Raw genomic sequence first — 19,661 nt, 5'->3', positions numbered from 1 at the left:
CGTGCAGTCAAGTGTTCCTAGGCGCAGGAAGGCTGTGATGTGCCTTATGGAGAAAATACTGTGTTAGATAAGCTTTGTTCAGGCGGGCTGTGAGTGTTGTTGGCCGTGAGTTCAATGCTGATGAGTTAGCAACACATAATAATGTCTCTTTCAACAGAAACATGCATGAAACAAGATTATGTATTGATCATTTGCCAAAATGTGAAGACGGGCTCACAAGACCCTAATTCTGTAGTTCCCCTAGGAGCAGTGGTTCAGGATTTGCTAATTCAGTGTTCACAGCCAACTTTATAAACCATAACTACTACCAACAACCAGAATCAACTGTAGTGATGTTTTTTTTTTGAGCTGACAGAGATCAGTGTAACATCAACAATCAAGTATCTTGTGGGTGTTTTGTGCTTATCTGGATGCTCGGCTCTGAGCTTTTATGTGTGGTGCCTAGTTTTTCACCCAGAAGCCTGTGATGCTGGTTTATAACTCTGCAGCTTAGAGCTCTGCCCTGGGGAGACCAGCCAGCTTGGGAAGGGGAACCACTGGGCAAGTTAAGGAGCATTGCATTTAGCTTGTTCTGGCTTTGCCTGGTTGCTGAATTTCCACCACAGGCTCCAGGACTGAAGGCTGAAGGCCCATCTCATCTATGGGGCCTCAAAGCTTCCAAGCTATGCTTCCCTCCTCACCATCCTTGCAGCTTGGACCAAAAAAGCAGCTGCAGAGGGGCGGGTGCTGGGCTGCTCTGATGCAGTGGTTACTGGCCAGTGAACTGGGACTTCCATGCGAGGCAGTTCCTATGGAAGTTTTGTGTTTGCTTTGTTTGTAAGAGCTTTGTTTTGCTTTGTATATGGGCTTTTCTGCACTGCCCCAAACTAGCTGGGAAAGGTACTAGGTAGAACTACAGGTTTTTTAGGCAGAGAGGTTTAAAGACCTTCCTAAGCCCTAGGCACTCTTACTTTTCAAAGCACCACCTGGGTCTTATGTGTTGAAATATATCCATATCCTACATTAAATCTAACATATATAATTATGAATAGAATCCAGTTGCTGTTGAACTGTTACATTTTATAAATATATAATTAATATTAATTTTGATTTTTTTTCCACATCTCAAACATTTTCTTGGGTCCTGTGTCTCTAGTGCAAGATTGCCATGTTAGTGTGTCCTTAGGAAATGGAAGAAATCAGGTTTTTTTTCCTCCCTTTAACTGCTCATTAGTTCTACAAACATTTATGCGGGGTGTGGGGTGGGGGGTGTGGGCGGGTGTGTGGCTCACACCTGTAATCCTGTGCTTTGGGAAGCTAATGTGGGAGGATTGCTTGAGCCCAGGAGTTCAATACCCACCTGGACAACATAGTGAGACCCTAGCTCTACACAAAATTAGCAATTTTAAAAAGAACATTTATGGGGCTTCTGAGGTGCCTCACGCTACACAAGCTGTTGGGTCTACAAAAACGGACCATACAGCATTCTTTTCCTTAAGGAGCTTGTGGGCCAGACCTCTAACACAGATGACATCAACAGGGAGTGATAGGTGCTACAGCATACAGAGGGGCCCATGGCTCAGCCTCGGGGAGAGGAGGAGCCCAGCTCAAAGGTGTCCTGCAGAAGATAGCCCCCTGAGCTGGGTTGAAGGAGCCTCTGTGGGAAAGCAAAGAGGGTGAGGGGCGGAGGGATTTTGGAGAGAAGCTGGGGCTGGAGAGGTGTGGTAGAGGCTTGGCAACAGCGTGGTGGGTGTGAGGAACTGTGAGCTGTCATTGTGGCTGGAGGGATATATGAAAAGCAGATTTTGATGGTGACGCATACCACTAGAGAGGCAGCGGGACAAGTTCAAACTCCTCTGGGCGTGTGACCTGCTTCTGGTGCCACTGAATGCTGTTTGGATTTATTTGGTGTCCCTTGGTAAATAGCAGGAGTATAATTAAGTTCCTAGCCCTTCCCTCCTTTCCAGTACTCTGTAAGTTTGGTATTGTTTGCTTTGCTCTGTTATCTTAAAAAGAAATGGAAATAGCTGAGTTTTTAAAATAACTTATTGTTGATGCATACACATACATCAGAAAAGTGCAAATATAAGTATACTGGAAATAGCTTAATTTAAAAACACATGATTGGTAAAACATCAAACAATATTAAAAAGTATATGAAACAAGTAACAGTCTCTTGGATTTCTGCCCCTCAGAGACAGCCACTGTTAATGTTTTGGTAAAGGCTTTTCTGGACATCTCTCCATGCTTATGTTCACATGTAACACACCTACATTACAAACATGCAGTGATACTGTACACAGGCAATTTTCTAATTTTTGTTTTGTTTTGTTTTTTTGAGACAGGGTCTGGCTTTGTCTCCCACGCTGGAGTGCAGTTGTGCAATCTTGGCTCTTGGCAACTTCTGCCTCCCAGGCTCAAGCGATCCTCCCACCTCAGCCCCGCAACTACGAGCTTACGTCACCATGCTGGGCTAATTTTTGTATTTTTAGTAGAGATGGGGTTTCACCATGTTGCCCAGGCTGGTCTCTTGAACTCCTGGACTCAAACAACCTGCCCGCCTTGGCCTTCCAAAGTGCTGGCATTACAAGTGTGAGCCTGGCACCCAGCCCTTTAACTTCTTTTCTTTTTTTTTTTTTAAGACAGAGTTTCACTCTTGTCTTCCAGGCTGGAGTACAATGGCACAATCTTGGCTTACTGCAACCTCTGCCTCCCCGGTTCAAGCAAATCTCCTTCCTCAGCCTCCTGAGTAGCTGGGATTACAGGCACGCACCACCACACCTGGCTAATTTTGTATTTTTAGTAGAGACAGGGTTTCACCATGTTGGTCAGGCTGGTCTCTAACTCCTGACCTCAGGTGATCCACCCGCCTTGGGCCTCCCAAAGTGCTGGGATTACAGGCGTGAGCCACCGTGCCCAGCCTAAGTTGTTTTTTTACTCACTGGTATGTCATGGCCATCTTTCAAAGTTGGTATCCATACATCCATATCACCCTTTAATGGCTGCAGGGTATTTTATTTTACTGTGTGGCATAATTTACTTAACCATTTCTTTACTGTTGGACATTTAATTGGATTCTAATTTTGTTAACTGTTAAGAAACATTTCAGTGAAAGAAAATCTTTGAATGTACACCTTTGTGCACTTATAGTCTTCTTCTTTTTTTTTTTTTTTTTGAGACAGAGTCTCGCTGTCGCCCAGGCTGGAGTACAGTGGCGCAATCTCGGCTCACTTCAGGCTCCGCCTCCCGGGTTCACGCCATTCTCCTGCCTCAGCCTCCTGAGTAGCTGGGACTACAGGCGCCCGCCACTGCGCCCGGCTAATTTTTTGTATTTTTAGTAGAGACGGGGTTTCACCGTGTCAGCCAGGATGGTCTCGATCTCCTGACCTCGTAATCCGCCTGCCTCGGCCTCCCAACGTGCTGGGATTACAGGCGTGAGCCACTGCGCCCGGCTGCACTTATAGTCTTCTTGCAAAATGTTTTTATTATGAAAAATGTCAAGCATTTACAAATGGAATAATATATGAGGTTTCATACATAACCAACTTCAACAGTTAACAATGGTCTAGTATTTTTTTTTTTTGAGACAGAGCCTTGCCCTGTTGCCCAGGCTGGAGAGTAGTGGTGTGGAACACAGTACATAGCTCACTGCAGCCTCAAACTTCTGGCTCAAGTGATCTTTCTGCCTCAGCCTCCCAAGTAGCTAGGATTATAGATGTCCATTGCTTGTATCGATGTCAATTTCCTGGCTGTAAAATCGACTATACTCAAGCAAGATGTTGCCAATGGGGGAAAGTGGATGAAGGGAAATGGGATCTCTGTATTATTTCCCAAATCTACATGTGAATCTACAATTATCTCAAAATAAAAAGGTTAATTAGCTGAGGTCATTGCACTCAGCTAATTAAAAAAATTTTTTGTAGAGATGAGGTCTCGATATGTTGCCCAGACTGGACTTGAACTCTTGCGCTTAAGTGATACTCCCGCCTCGACCTCCTGAGTGCTGGGATTACAGGCGTGGGCTACCATGCTTGGTCTCTACTATTCTTTTTTAAATCTAGGCTTCTACAATTGTTTTTCCTCTGCTAGGGTATTTGAAAGCCAATACAGGTCGTCATTTCACCTGTATATTCCTCAATCTTTTAAGATAAGGACTTAAAAACACAACCATAGTATCATATAAACAGAATTAACATTAATTCCTAATATCATCTAATATTATACAAATTAGGATCCATACAAAGACTAAATGTTGCATTGGTTGAGATTAGCTCTTTTAAGTCTCTTTTAATATATAGCCTTCTTCTCTTTTCTTTATTTCTCATGCCATTTGTTGAAGAAATCAAGTCATTTTTCCAGTACAATTTTCCACCATCTGAACTTGGCTGATGGCCTCCTTGTGGTGTCATTTAACATGTTCTTCCGTACCCTATCATAGCTGATAAACTGGGAATGAGATCAGAGGCTTGATTCATTCATTAATATGGATTAGTAAGTTCAGGTGTTGTCAGCCCCAGATGTACCCATGCTGAAGTTTCCCATCAGTCTTTTACCTGATGGTTTTAACACCACTTTATGATCATCACCTACACTCATTTCATTAGCGTTTTCAGAATGATAATTTTTAGAATTTTTTTATTTTGGAATAATTGTAGATTCACATGTAGATGTAGGAAATAATACAGAGATCCCATTTCCCTTCATCCACTTTCCCCCATTGGCAACATCTTGCTTGAGTATAGTCTGATTTTACAGCTGGGAAATTGACATTGATACAAGCAATGAACCTCATTTAGATTTCACTAGTTTTATATGCACTTGTGTGTGTATATATGTGTATGCCTGCGTGTGTATGCATTTAGTTCTTTGCAGTTATATCACATGTAGATAAAAATGGGTAACACTACAGTCAAGAATCAGAACATTTCCATCACAAGGATCTCTCGTTTTACCCTTTAATAGCCACAGACACCTCTTTCCCTCTCCTCCCCTAACCCCTGGCAACACCCTAATGCATTCTTCATTTCTGTAATTTTGTCATCACAAGAATGACATAAAAATGGAATTATACAGTATGCAACCTTTTGAGACTGCCTTTTTTCATTCAGCTTGATTCCCTTGAGATTCACCCTGATTGTTGCCTGTATCAATAATTTATTTCTTTTTTATTACTGACTAGTATTTCATGATGTGGATATACTGCAGTTTGACCATTCATATGTTAAAGGGCATTTGGATTGTTTCCCAGTTTTGGGGTATTACACCTGGATATGCTATGCACATTCATGTACAGGTTTTTGTGTCAACATAAGTTTTTGTTTCTCTGGCATAAATGCCCAAGAATGCAACTACTGGGTTATATAAATGGGTATGTTTAGTTTTGTGAGAAATTGCCGTATTCTTTTTCAGACTGGCTAGTACCATTTTACATTCCTACCAGCAATGTATGTGAATTTCTCCACCCTCACCAACATTTGGGGCTATTGCTGTGTTTTATTTTAGCCATCCTGATAGGTATGTAAATTAGGATTTTAAAATTTTATTCTTTTTTTTTTTTTGTGATGGAGTCTCACTGTCGCCCAGGCTGGAGTGCAGTGGCACTATCTCTGCTTACTGCAAGCTCCGCCTCCCGGGTTCACACCATTCCCCTGCCTCGGCCTCCTGAGTAGCTGGGACTACAGGCACCCGCCACCACGCCCAGCTAATTTTTTGTATTTTTAGTAGAGACAGGGTTTCACCATGTTAGCCAGGATGGTCTCAATCTCCTGACTTCGTGATCCGCCCGCCTCGGCCTCCCAAAGTGCTGGGATTACAGGCGTGAGCCACTGCACCTGGCCAAAATTTTATTCTTTTAGTACTTTTTAGCTGTAATTCTTCTATAAAGAAGAAACTTTTTTTCATCAGCTATTTGATAATACTGAAATACTGTCTGTACAAGAAAGGAAGGGTAAAATGTTTGACTTCTTATTTCCACCAACCCTCACTTGGAAAGCCACTTTTCAGAAAAACAAATTAGGGCCCTGTTAGCCTCCAGAATGACTAGCTTTTTAAAAAAGTGTCATATGAACTCATGGGTTTATAAAATAATTGATATGATTATCTTCTCAGGGTGAATTATTAGAAAAGAAATTGCCATATCAAAGGGTAGACAAATTTAAAATTTTGGTACAGATTACCCACTCACCTCCAGATAGGCTGTTTCATTTTATGTTCTTGCCAGTAGTTTATTAAAAATATTTGTTTCTCCATATCCTTGCCAACACTGGTTGGCCAGTTTTTAATTGTTCTTATTATACCAGTCTGATGGCAAAATTGATAACTGTTTCTCTTTCAGTTCTTTAGTTGGAGGTAAAGCTGATCTTTTCACATTATTGGCTTAAATTTAGCCAGTTGCCTGTTAATTACCTTTATCCTTGTTTCTATTAGGATATTGGTCTTTTTTTACATATTTCTGTTGTTACAACTATCAGTCTTTTACTTGATGATTGCTGCTTTGTCTTTGCTTAGAGCTTTTCCTATCTTCAGATTATAAAAATATGTACCTATTTTCTTCTGATGCCTCTTTATGATTTTATAGTTAAATATTTGTTTCATGGACACGTTATTTTGTATAAGGAGTGAGATAAGAATCCATTATTACTTTTCTCCAAATCCATTATTAGTTTTCTCAATGCCATTTATTAAGGAAACTATTTTTTCCCCACTAATTTGAGATGCCACTTTCATCTTACATTAAATTTTCTATAATCTTAAGTCTGACTTCTCTGTTAGATTTCACAGATTTGTCCATCTATTTTTGCTGCAGTATCAGATTTTATATTACTGTGGCTTGGTTTTGCATTTAAAATACTTGTTATTGGATTTTGTAAAATTATGAAAATCAAACAAGCTTTTTCCTGTATAACGGTTGCTTTATAATGTGTTTTAATAATTGGTGTCACTGGTCTCTTTTCTTTTTTGTTGTTTTATGACTTTGCTGACAAAGCTCACAGATTCTTCTAGATGGATTTTAGAATTATTTGTGTCAGGATTCCCAAACAGCTCTTTTTTATTTTGATTGGGATTTTATTCAATGCATAGGTCAATTTAGGGAGACTTGATTTCTTTACTACTTTGAACCTTTGTAGTTAAGGACATTGTCTATCATTTCATTTATTTAAATCTTTTATGTCCTTGAATATTTTTAATTAATTTATCCCGAAGTTTATTTTTATTGGCTTCTCTGCCTTTTCATTTGAAGAATACTTTTAAAAATTGATCAGATTCACTTTTTTAAAAAACTAGGCCAAACTTTCTGGGAAAAATGTCAGATTTTCTTATCTGTAAGGTTAGTCTTCTAAGCTGAGGCAGCTTCTCTAGGCAAACAAGCCTATGTCCCACTGTCCTTAAGGCAAATTAAATAATGGTCCTTCTGATAGTAGCTATTGTTTTGTTACTGAGTATAAATTGAAGCACATAAAAGAAAGATGACAATAGTTGTCCAAAATGAGATATAACACAAATTTTGGGGTTTTAAATGGAAAAGTTCAACTATTTAAGTATAGCATGTGGGCAGCTTTTTATTAAGTGAAAATAACAAACCTATAATTATGAAAAACAGTTTTATGAGGAATGCAAGTGCCAGCCTGCCCAGCCGTCACTTCATTACATCTGGGAATTTCTTTATCTGCTGCTTATATAGGCTATATTTATACCCAAACCTATTTTAGTCTAAATAGAATAATAATGATAAAAGCAGCTACTACTTATCGAGATCCTCCTATGTGTGAGGAATTGTGTTTTATGTATGTTAATTTCTTAAAGTAATGGAACAACTTGTTTTTTTGTTTGTTTGTTTTTTGAGGTGGAGTCTCACTCAGTTGCCCGGGCTGGAGTGCAGTGGTGCAATCTCAGCTCACTGCAACCTCCACCTCCCTGCCTCAGTCTCCCGAGTAGCTGGGACTACAGGCATGTGCCACCTCGCCCGGCTAACATGGAACAGCTTTTTAAGGAATTCTTATTTTATATATCAGACAGTTGCAGCTAAGAAGCAGAGTTGATCTTTAAGTTAAATCTGTCCAACTCTAGGCTCTTAGGGACACTGGGCTGCATTCCAGGGCTTCCCAGTGTGTGTGTGTGTGTGTGTGTGTGTGTGTGTGTGTGTGTGTAGGTGTAGGTGTGTGCATATGCATGTGTATGGGAGGGCTTTTTTGTTGTTTGGGGGGTGAGAAGAGGGAGATGTGGTCATAGCTTTAGCAAACCTGTCAACACTGCTTCGAAAATACAAGAGGCTTCTATATGTTTCATTCTGAAGAGCTATTCCTTATTGAGTACTTCAGTGTATTTTAAATTTTAATTTTATAGATATTTGCTGAACTGCTATTATGTGGTAGATTCTGGGATCCAATTTTCTGAGAAGCATTGTAAGCCACATTTAATAAGAAATAGTGAAGTAACTAATATTGAAATTGTGAAAAGATTTGTTAAACTCATTAACCACAAAACATGCTTATAAGATTCAGAGTGACTTTCCAGGCCAAATTAATGTGACTTGCTTGTGAATGTTATAAAATATTCCAGACATACTAAAAGGCATAAAGAATGATATACTTTGGGAGGCCAAGCCAGGCGGTTCACCCGAGGTCAGGAGTTCAAGACCAGCCTGGCCAACATGGTGAAACCCCATCTCTACTAAAAATACAAAAATTAGCTGGGTGTGGTGGCGTGCACCTGTAGTCCCAGCTACTCACGAGGCTGAGGCAGGAGAGTTGCTTGAACCGGGGAGAGGGACGTTGCGGTGAGCCAAGATGGTGCCACCGCATTCCAGCCTGGCGACAGAGTGAGACTTCATCTCAAAGACAAAAAACCCATATACCTAACATCTGCTTAAGATATAAAATGTTACTAATATAATTGAAGCCCCGATTTATTCCTTCCCAAGTACACAATTCTTCCTACACTTCAGATAATTGTCTCCTTTCTTTTTTTCTTTTTTTGTTTCTTGAGACCGAATCTTGCTCTGGCACCCAGGCTGGAGTGCAGTGGTAATGCTCACCGCAGCCTCCGTCCCCCGGGTTCAAGCGATTCTCCTGCCTCAGCCTCCTGTGTAGCTGGGATTTCAGGAACCCGCCACCATGCTTGGCTAATTTTTGTATTTTTATTAGAGGCTGGGTTTCACCATGTTGGCCAGGATGGTCTTGAACTCCTGACCTCAAATGATCCTTCTGCCTTGGCCACCCAAAGTGCAGGTATTACAGGGGTGAGCCACCATGCCTGGCCAATTGTCTCCTATCAAACAAAATAAAGACTATGTTTATGAACTTTGTATAAATGATAGTACAGGATGCTCTGATTCTTCCGCAACTTGCTTTTTTCCACTCGTGGTAGTATTTTTGAGATTTATCCATGTTTGATGCTTCTAGTTCCAATCCATTCATTTCTATTGCTTGTCATATTCTATTGTATGAGTACACCATCCTTTACTTACCTGTTCTGCTGTTGATGGACAGTTGTTTCCAGTTTTTGCAGTTAAAAAATTACACTGCTATTAATGTTGTTTTATGGTTCCTCCTTGTATATATATGTGAGATTCCTTAGGGTACCTATGTATGAATGAAACCGTAGATCAAAAGGTATGTGTATCTTCAGTTTTACTAAAGATTGCCTAATTGTCTCCAAAAGTACTGCTCCTTTAAGTCCCTGCCATCACTGATGAGGTTTTCATTGTTCTCTACCCTTGCCAATAGTAGGCATTGTTAGACTTTGTAATTTATCAGATGAGTGATATGTCTCATTGTTATTTTGAATTTCCCTGACTGCTAGTGAGATTGTATATCTTTCCTTACATTTATCAGTATTACAGGTATTTTTTTCTAATACTTACTCATTGTATATTATGGTTTAAAGTTACATGCAAAGTTGTAAGTAGCACAAAGTAGGTCCTACTAGATAGAACTATGCCCTGCTTGTATCTTTAAAACAAAGCGTTTTTGATACTTCAGAAAGTGAATGTGAGAGTTAGAGTTACATCTTTCAACATAGATAAATGAAAAGCGATGCTGAAAGGCTTGCGGAAGCTACGTGTAATACACCATGTATGTTAAGTTAACCATACTGTGTATCTGTGGGCACAGTACTTCAGCCTATTTGTGTTTCACTTTTTCTGTCTGAGATGATCTTACCAACCTCACAGGGTGATTGGAGGTGAGTGGGCAGTCGATGATATAATGAATGCTAAGCATTTAGAATAGTATCTGGCATGTAAGCATTGTTGATACATAACAGAAAGTGTTGCTGGGCATGGTGGCTCACACCTATAATCCCAGCACTTTTGGAGGCCAAGGCAGGAGGATCACTTGAGCCCAGGAGTTGGAGACCAGCCTAGGTGACAGAGTGAGACCCTGTCTCAAACAAAACAGAGCAAGATTAAAAAAAATATAGAAAGTGTTGTTATTGCTGTGCATAATAGTCTATTTTCTGTAGATTCAAATGATATGAATTAGAGTGTAAAATTATATATTGGAATGGTGTGTGCGAGTCACTGCTCTGTCGTCCCAGGGCAGAAAATGCTGATGGAATTGGGGAGGGTACATGGGGCTTCTGATGTGTTTTCTTCCTAAAAGATGCAGAATGCATCAGAATGTTAAGATTTGACAGGGTAGTGTAGCAGGTTCTTTTTTTTAACTGTTTGCTTAAAATATTTCAAAACAAAAATATTTTTTAAGCATAAAAAAATTGGCAATTGTGCAGAAATTTTTTGGAGGAAATAATTTGGGGTGGTTTTCCAATTTGTGTGTGTGTGTGTGTGTGTGTGTATTAGAAAGCATGAACTTTGGAATTAAATTGATGCTTGAATCCTGACTCCATTATTTACCAGCTTTATGATTTGGGGCAGTTTATGCAATCTTTCCAAGTCAGTCTTCTCATCTTTAAAATGTTACCTCATTTAATTCTCTCACTGAACCATGAGGCAAAATGCTTCAGGTTTTGTTGAGAGAATTAAATGAATTAAATGAGCTAACATTAAGACCTGGTACATGTGCCTAGTACTTAGTTTTAGGATGAACTATACATACTCAGTTTTAGTAATGTGAAAGACGGGTAACACCATCATATATAATTAAATCAGCCCTGAAACCTGGCAGCATTTATGAGATTGAAATGCTGTCTGTTGATAGTTGATTCTAATATAAATGTACTTCCATCTCAGGGCCAGCTGAGGGGCCCACGGACATAGGGCACCCACAATAGGCGTGTGTCTGCCGTGTGTTTGTGTTCGGCCATCCTGCTTCTCTGCTTCCACACGTACACACGCCCCTGTGTTACTTTGGTTCATCTTCTGTACTCTGTCAGTTTTCTGCTGGTCAGAACATCTGTGACTGTGACAGAGCCGTCCAGGATTGCAGTGGATAGGTGGGCATAATCACTGGGACCCTTCTGGGGACTCTAGAACCTGGCTTCTGTTTGGGAACTCTGTCAGTGATCATGCAGCATGGAAGAGGGGGCTGGTGCCAGAGAGCTGATGATAGAGATGCAGGCTAGGTGCTGGTAGACAACTGTGAGCTGGCTTCATTTAGATGGTTCTTATGTCTCTTGCCACAGGAATTTCTTCACATGGCTCCTGAAGAAGTGACCATCACAGTTCGCCTCATCCGTTCCTTTGAACATCGCAATTTCAAACCTGTAGTGTATCACGGAGTGAATTTGGACCAAACTGTAAAGGAATTTATCGTATTTCTAAAGCAAGGTATGAGATGTGAAACCCATTTTGTTTTACTAGTATTTTTTTAAAATAGCTGACTATGACATTAATAATAATCTTTAACAAATCCTAAAGTACTTTGAAAGATTAACCTGGGTTCCAAGCCGGGTGCTGGGCGAGCCCCTGTTCTGGGCCCTGGCATCTGTAGAGGGCCTCCCTCAAGGATTCTCCCTGAATAGTCTGTGTCCTCATGACGGATTGTGACCGTCATTTTTGGCTTCTTTTTTTTTTTTAAATTAAAAGTAATATCTAGGTTTGTTGTTAATAGGGTTATGTATTTGGAGGTTGATTAGCAAGGGGGTGTAGCGTAGCTGATTGTGGTACCCAGCTGAGCACAGAGGGTGTGGGGTGGTCACATGGGGAAGTGTGGTGGGAGGGGAGCAGAGGCTGTACAGCAGGAAGTCATGAGAGCTCCTGATAATTGTGGTCACAGACACAGAAACGGCAGTGCTAGTTTATTGTTTCAAACTAGAAGTATGCATGAGGTTAGTCTTCATTCTGTTATGTCCTCAATGGGTTTCTCTTCTCTGTTTTTAATTATCGAAGTGTTCCAATCATTGACCTTTGAGAAAACATCTAAAATAAGGTTTTATTATTTTAATTGAAGTGTTATTTATATATGGCGCAATCTGCAGATTTCTTGTATAGTTCCATTGGTTTTGACAAAGGTATTGCTTTATATCCAATGTAATTTTTTTACTTTGACATGATTTCAAACTCAGACAAGTTGCAAGAACAGGACAAAGAATTCCTGGATGCTGTTCACACAGATTCCCTGTGTTAACATTTTGTTATGTTTGTTTTATTCCTGTGGAGGCCAAAGCAACTCCATCTTGGATGCTGATCTGCCATATTGACTTCTCATTAGCCCCAGTTTCGAGATGCCTCTAAGATTTCCAGGTTATCTACTATTCCCTGTGTAAGAACAGGTACTTACTATAAATCCTGACCTTAGGTCAAACAACCTTGATGTTACTGTACTTTGCTTGCCCTACACATCCCTTCAGATCACCCTTTCCCTATGGTATAAGCCCTGGGTCTGGGGGGTAGTGGTGTGTGGATCCGTTGTCTTGTCCTGCCAAAGCCTGAGACACAGACATGGCTTCTGTTTATAAGTTCCTATTAAATATGTCTTTCTAAGAAACTGAATATGTCAGCCTCTTTCTTCAGCCTCTCAGCTTCCTTGGACTTTCTGGGGCAGGTTCACATAGACCTGCTCACCTTGAAACAATTCCTCACTCCCTCCCCTCTCTCCTCTTCCCGTTTCTCTCTCATTCTCCTCACTCCCCCAGATTAGGTAGCATCCTTAACAAAGAACAGTAAAATTTTAGAGAAGTGACAAGACAAAGGAAATGAACTCTGAATCTCTCAGGGTGACTTGTGGGAAAGTGAATACTTAGTAAAGCTCGTTAATGTGGATTCTGTTGTGCCGTCTCCCGACTGATAGGGGTCTAAAGTTGTCTTCAGTGGTTAACCTTTGTTTTCCTTAGTAGAGAGGTGGGCAAGATACCTTTTGCCTTTGTAAATCTATTATATGTCCTGATCTTAGGCAAACAGAGGGAGGGCCGAGAGCTTTCCTGCATCTGCTGCTGCTTAATTGCCTTTAGCTCAAAAAAAGTCCTTAGCTAAAGAGGCATATTTTGGGGGGCACTTCCTGGTCTCTGACAGTGTCAATTAGAAAGTGTCCTGCTTTTGAAAGGTCATTACCCAAAGCATAGTCAGAGTTTGAAACAGAAACAAATCCGTACTTTTTTATTTTATAATCTTTATGTGTACTATGGGTTACGGTGTTTCTTAATGTTGGTACAGCAAGTGCTATGATGTTCTTTGTACAGTGCAGACTAGGTTCTTGAAGTCCTTGAGAATAAGACGTATTTTCAAGCTGCTGCAATGTCAGGGGAAGATGTCTTTTTTCCAGGATCACGGTGTTCTTTTCTTCCCAGGTACCACAGATGCCTTCCCCAGCAGAGCAGTGGTACTGGTCACAGTGAGATGCACCCACCTACTCACACCTTTCATCTGCAGTGGCAATAACAGCCACTGCTTGTTTCAATTGTGCACTCAGGGAAATGTGTTCCACTGACTAAAAGGTGAACTTTTGGGGTACAGACTTTTTTGAGTTGTGGGCTCTATGTCCAAGCCTATCTTTGTCATCTGATTTGAGGTACTATGGAACTCTGAAAGATTGGTGGGCCACAGATTTGCCTTTTATGAATTATATACATAACAAAGACCAAATAGTTTGATAGTGAGGGATTTTTGAAATATGTAATAATAATAATGATAGCAAACATTACTATGTATCAGGTACTATACTAAGAATTTTACCTAGATTATCTCATTTCATCCTCACAGCATCCCTCTAAAGTTGGAACCATTTTACAGGTGAAGAAACTAAGGAACAGAGGGGTTAAGAAGCTTGCCTGGCCACTTGCAGTAGCTCACATCTGTAATCCCAGCAATTTAGGAGGCCAAGGCGGGAGGATCACTTGAGCCCAGGAGCTTGAGACCAGCCGGGGCAACATAGCAAGACCCTGTCTCTCCAAAAAAAAAAAACCCCAAAAAACTAGCTGGGCATGGTGGCATACATCTGTAGTGCCAGCACTCAGGAGGCTGAGGTGGGAATAAATAAATAAATAAAACTTTCCTGATGTTGCATGGGTAATAAAAGGCAAAACTGCAAGTCAACCCAGGTATGTTAACTATCAAACATGTACTCTTATTAAACACTGCACTAAATTGCTCCTTTATTCTTCTCTACTGCCTCACTTGCTTGAGTGGGATCTCTGAAATAAATGGATGGACTCCGTGTCAAAAGGGTGTTTGAATTTAGTTCATCTTGCTCTAGCATTTTGAATGCTGAGTGCTAGAGAGATTGTCTGACATAGTGGCACAGGGAATTTTGTACAGATACAGGAATGGTCATTGTGAAGAAAGATCTCTTGGAGTTATTTTACACACTTTATTGCCTTTCTTTCTTTCCTTTTAAATTAAATTTTATTTTTCAATCCTCCTCCCTCCCCAAGGCTTTCTAAATGTTCTTTTCTTTCATAGTCATGTTTTGCCATCCACAGGTTAACCTAGTTACCTGCCATCATTGTTTGTATTTTCTCCTCAGCCAAAAAGTTTTGGTTAAATTTTATTCATTCCCCATTGAGAATCATAGGTCTGGAGCATCATTGCATCATCAAAACCTTAAGTCATATAAATATAATAAATATAAATGTATATATTTACATATAAATATAATAAACCTATTTCTGATGTATGAGAAATTTATTTATTTATTTTGAGACAGAGTCTCGGTCTGTTGCCCAGACTGGAGTGCAGTGGCGTGGTCTCGGCTAACAACCTCTGCCTCCTGAGTTGAAGCGATTCTCCTGCCTCAGCCTCCTGAGTAGCTGGGATTACAGGTGTGCGCCACTGTGCCTGGCTAATTTTGTATTTTTAGTAGAGATGGAGTTTCACCATGTTGGTAGGCTGGTCTCAAACTTCTGATCTCAAGAGATCCACCTGCCTCAGCCTCCCAAAGTGCTGGGATTACAGGTGTGAGCCACTGCACCTGGCCTGGGAAATGGATATTAATCAAATATTATCATAGAGGTATCATAATATATTACCATCTATAGATGACTGTATTTTTTAGATTCAGAATACTAGACAAACCAATTATCTAGATAACATAACATTATTTTAATTATTCTTAATTTGCAAGCATTTCGATTCTTACTAATACTTCAGATCTGGTTTCCAAATGTAAATTCATCCCAACTATGAAAAAGAACACTGTGGAAGCTCTCTCCAACCTTCCAGTTCAGTCTGATGTTTTTCTCATGGTTAGACTGGGCTTACGGGTTTTTGAGAGGAAGGTCACAGAGGCACAGAGTGATTTTATCAGATCGTATCAGAGGTGTACGCTTTCCACATGATTTAGGATTATTGATGTTGACCTTGATTAAGTGGCTGAAGTCATGTCAGGTTTCTCTACTGTAAAGTTACTCTTTTTTCCTTCCCTTTTCAAATGGTACTTTTCAGAAGGAATTCATATCACAGTTAAACACTCGGGGGTTATGCTCCCCTTCCTTTAGAATAAAACATTTACAAAAATCCTTTGGAGTTCTGTATGGTGGACTTGACTTTGTTGCTCAGATTGTGCTAGGTTTGGGAGCTCTTTCAGTTGCCTCCTGTGCTCCTCTGACATACGCCCTCAGTGTGCATGGGTGCATGTGTTCAGTACTTTTACTTTCTGGTACTACAGGATGCTCCAGACTGTCCTGTTCCTAGAATCAGCTTTATTTCCAAGGAGTCTCAGTTCTTTTTTAGTGGAAAATTGTGTTAGAAACCAGGATCTAGGCACTAGATGTGTTCATTGCTACTAGAGTGTTCTTTCTTTCTTTCTTTTTTCTATGGTAGATATCTAAAGACCAAGGAGTGTTATTTTAAACTGTCTCAGCTGATCAGGCAAATAAATATATGTGTCTATATTAACCTGTGCATATGTACATATCTATAAATATTTTTATATGTAACGACCTATATATAAATATGTTAAACGTGGGTTCTTACTGACCTTTCCATCTCTGATCCGTTACCCTATGGGTCATTCTAGCTTCCTCTCCTTGCTTATCTGTTAATTCCCACACCAACAGTGAGAAACGTGGTCCCACTATCTGCTATCCGTTTATTTAATTGTTTAATTCTAGCATACAGGTATAGCAGTGTATCCCCATGGGAAGCAACTTGATATCAGTTAGACACAGTCCTTTTGTGTCCTTTCGCCATAAGCACTGTAGTCTTACAAAATCTGTTCATTGCTAGAGTTATTTAGGTCAGCACTTTTTCTTCTACTCCCTTCAGTAAGGTTGTTGTAGCATTTGTAGTACAGATAGATTAGATTCTCTTGTCACCACCTGCATTCTTTCCTGGTATCCTCTGACTTTTTTTTTTTGAGACAGAGTCTCACTTTTTCACCCAGACTGGAGTGCGGTGGCTCAATCTCGGCTCGCTGCAAGCTCCGCCTCCCGGGTTCACGCCATTCTCCTGCCTCAGCCTTTCTGAGTAGCTGGGACTACAGGCGCCCACCACCACGCCCGGCTAATTTTTTGTGTTTTTAGTGGAGACGGGGTTTCACTGTGGTCTCGAACTCCTGACCTCGTGATCCACCCGCCTCGGCCTCCCAAAGTGCTGGGATTACAAGCGTGAGCCACCGCGCCCGGCCTCCTCTGACTTCTTAAATAATTTTTTTTTTTTTTTTTTTGAGAGAGGGTCTCATTCCAGTTGCTCAGGCTAGAGTGCAGTGGCACCATCTCGGCTCACTGCAGCCTCAACCTCCCAGACCCAGGTGATTCTCCCACCATAGCCTCCTGAGTAGCTGGGACTACTGATGCATGCCACCATGCCTGGCTAATTTTTTATTTATTTATTTTTTATTTTTAGTAGAGACGGGGTTTAGCTGTGTTGCCCAGGCTGGTCTCAAAACTCCTGGACTCAGGCAGTTTGCTGCCTCAGCCTCCCAAAGTGCTGGGATTATAGGTGTGAGTCACTGTGCCCAACCTTTTTTTTTTTTTTTTTTTTTTTTGCTTTGCATACATTGAGGTTCACTCTTTGTGCTACAAAGTTCTTTGGGTTTTTGACAAACGGGTAATGTCATATAGCCACCCTTACAGTGCTGTACAGAATAGTTTCACTGCCTAAAATATCCGCTGTGCTTCACTTCTTTATCCTCTCTCTCCCCATGCTGTACCCTTGGCAACTACTGATTTTTTTCTTATCTCTGTATCTTTTCCAGAATGTCACTGAATTGGAATCATACAGTATGTAGACTTTTCAGAATGGCTTCTTTTACTTAGAAATATACATTGAAGGGGACAGGCACAGTGGCTCACGCCTGTAATCCCAACACTTTGGAAGGTGGAGGTAGGAGGATCACTTGAGCCTGGGAGTTTGAGCCCAGACTGGCCAACACAGTATGACCCCATCTTATTAAAAAAAGAAAAGAGAAACATTCATTGAACATGCATTGGAGGGTCCTTCATGTCATTTTGTGACAAGTCATGTCTTTCTAATCTCCATTAATCTGGAACAATCCCCCACCTTCTTTTGTTTTTCATTATATTGATTCTTAAAGAAAAATTTAGGCCAGTATCTTATAGAATGTTACATAATTTGCATTTGTCTAGATTGTTTTCTCATGATTAGGTTCAGGTTAAGCAGTTTTGGCAAGATTACCATGTAGGTCAGGGGTTAACAAACTATAGTCTGTGGACCATATATGTACCACTTTTGTGATTTAGTAGTAGAGTTGAATAGTTGGGACAGACTGTCACAGAGACAGAGACTGGCCCACAAAGCCTAAAATGCTGACTCGCTGGCCTTGACCAAAGGCTAAAATGCTGATTTGCTGGCCTTGATGTAGGTGATTCCTCCTTGTTGCATCACGTCAAGAGACACTGAATGTCAGTTTATCCCTTCATTGGTGATACAGATTTAAATCCTTTGGCTAAAGGTGCCATCTGCCAGATTTTCCTGGTGTAAAAGTGTCTTTCTAATTTATAAGTAGTCTATGGAGTGATCAACATTGAGACCATTTACATATCTTGTTTCTTATGGTTTTAGCATTTATTGATGATCCTTATCTGAATCATTGGTGGTTGAAAAATTGTGATTTTTCTAATTCTATGATTATCTCTACATGTATTATCTGGCAGTCTTCCATAAAGAAACACTCCTTAAAGCCTCTCTGTTTTTGAAAGGAATACAATAATTTGGCTGCAGCACAGTCATAACATATTATTGCCTTATCACATGAGGCAGTTCCTTCAACATATTGTTAAGGCAATGCTTTCTTGTTTTTACTAGTCTACTACAGGATATACTGCAGATTCTTTAATTTAAGTACTTTATAATTTTAATACACAAAATAATACTTGGCCTCGCATGGTGGCTCACACCGTAATCCCAGCACTTTGGGAGGCCAAAGCGGGAGGATCGCTTGAGCGCAGTTCGAGACCAGTCTGAGCAACATAGCAAGACCCTCATCTGTACTAAAAATGTAAAAACATTGGCCTGGTCTGGTAGTGCATGCCTGTAGCCCAGCTACTTGGGAGGCTGAGATAGGAGGATTGCTTGAGCCTGGGAGGTCGAGGCTGCAGTGAGCCTCGATTGTGCCACTGCACTCCAGTCCAGGCAACAGAGAAAGACCCTGACTCAAACAAAACAAAACAAAACTATTTTTATCATCTCTAGCTATCAACCTTTGGAACGAGAGTATAACAACAGAGCGGGTGTGCTATCCTAGGGATGGCAGGTGGTTTCTTCTAGGTAGGGAGTAACAGTGGGACTGGGGAAAGATAGAAAGGTTTCAGTTGTATCCAGATTGTTTTACTTAAAAAAAATGGTAAAGGATCTATAGTCATATGACTATATGTTAACATTTGTAAAATCTGGTTGGTGGGTTAAATGAATCTTTTGTTCTGCTCTGTGCTTCTCTATAATTTAGATTATTTTATAATTAAAGTAAAAAGCATCTTAATATAGCTTAACCTTGGAATCTTACCATCATATCTGATAAGGATACCTTATCAGGTTTGAATGTTGGTGCATAGTTTTGATTATTAGGTGTTTGGTATTCTTTGTCCATATAGATTAGTCATTGGCTTAGTTTTGTTTTTTTTCCTTTAGGTGTTTACGCTTTCTCAAAGGTCTTCTAATGTAGATCCAGCATCCAATAAGTTACAAATTGTACCACTTCTATTTTTAGAGCCTTTACTGTGAGGCAAAGAATTATTTTATTGCCTATTGATATTTCAATGGTTTTCTAGACTTTATTGATTTTTGTATTGAAATGTGTGTTTTAACATTTCAGACTCCCCTGGGGCATCCTAATTTTCAGTAGTATATTTGTTAAGTTGCCTAAATTTTTCCACTGATTTTTTTTTATGGA

At 40.2% G+C, this 19,661-nt stretch overlaps 1 protein-coding gene across 6 annotated transcripts in view; it reads left to right on the top strand.

Moving 5' to 3' along the window:
* C20H2orf76 (chromosome 20 C2orf76 homolog) overlaps positions 1-19,661 on the top strand; it is a 64,968-nt gene that overhangs the window by 15,493 nt on the left and 29,814 nt on the right. For 4 of the 6 annotated variants that reach the window (XM_003281720.4, XM_030800980.1, XM_030800979.1 and 1 more), the window contains one exon: positions 11,560-11,704. In XM_003281720.4, the coding sequence (XP_003281768.2) occupies positions 11,572-11,704 (133 nt within the window). In that variant the 5' untranslated portion in view covers positions 11,560-11,571. Of the gene's footprint in view, positions 1-11,167; positions 11,371-11,559; positions 11,705-19,661 lie in introns of all 6 variants that reach the window. The other 2 variants (XM_003281722.4, XM_003281719.4) reach the window with 1 other exon arrangement.

The sequence above is a fragment of the Nomascus leucogenys genome, chromosome 20 (genome assembly GCF_006542625.1).
Source record: "Nomascus leucogenys isolate Asia chromosome 20, Asia_NLE_v1, whole genome shotgun sequence".
NCBI lineage: Eukaryota > Metazoa > Chordata > Mammalia > Primates > Hylobatidae > Nomascus > Nomascus leucogenys.
The sequence above is the reverse complement of the archived record's forward strand: the minus strand, read 5'-3'. Positions and strand labels throughout refer to the sequence as shown.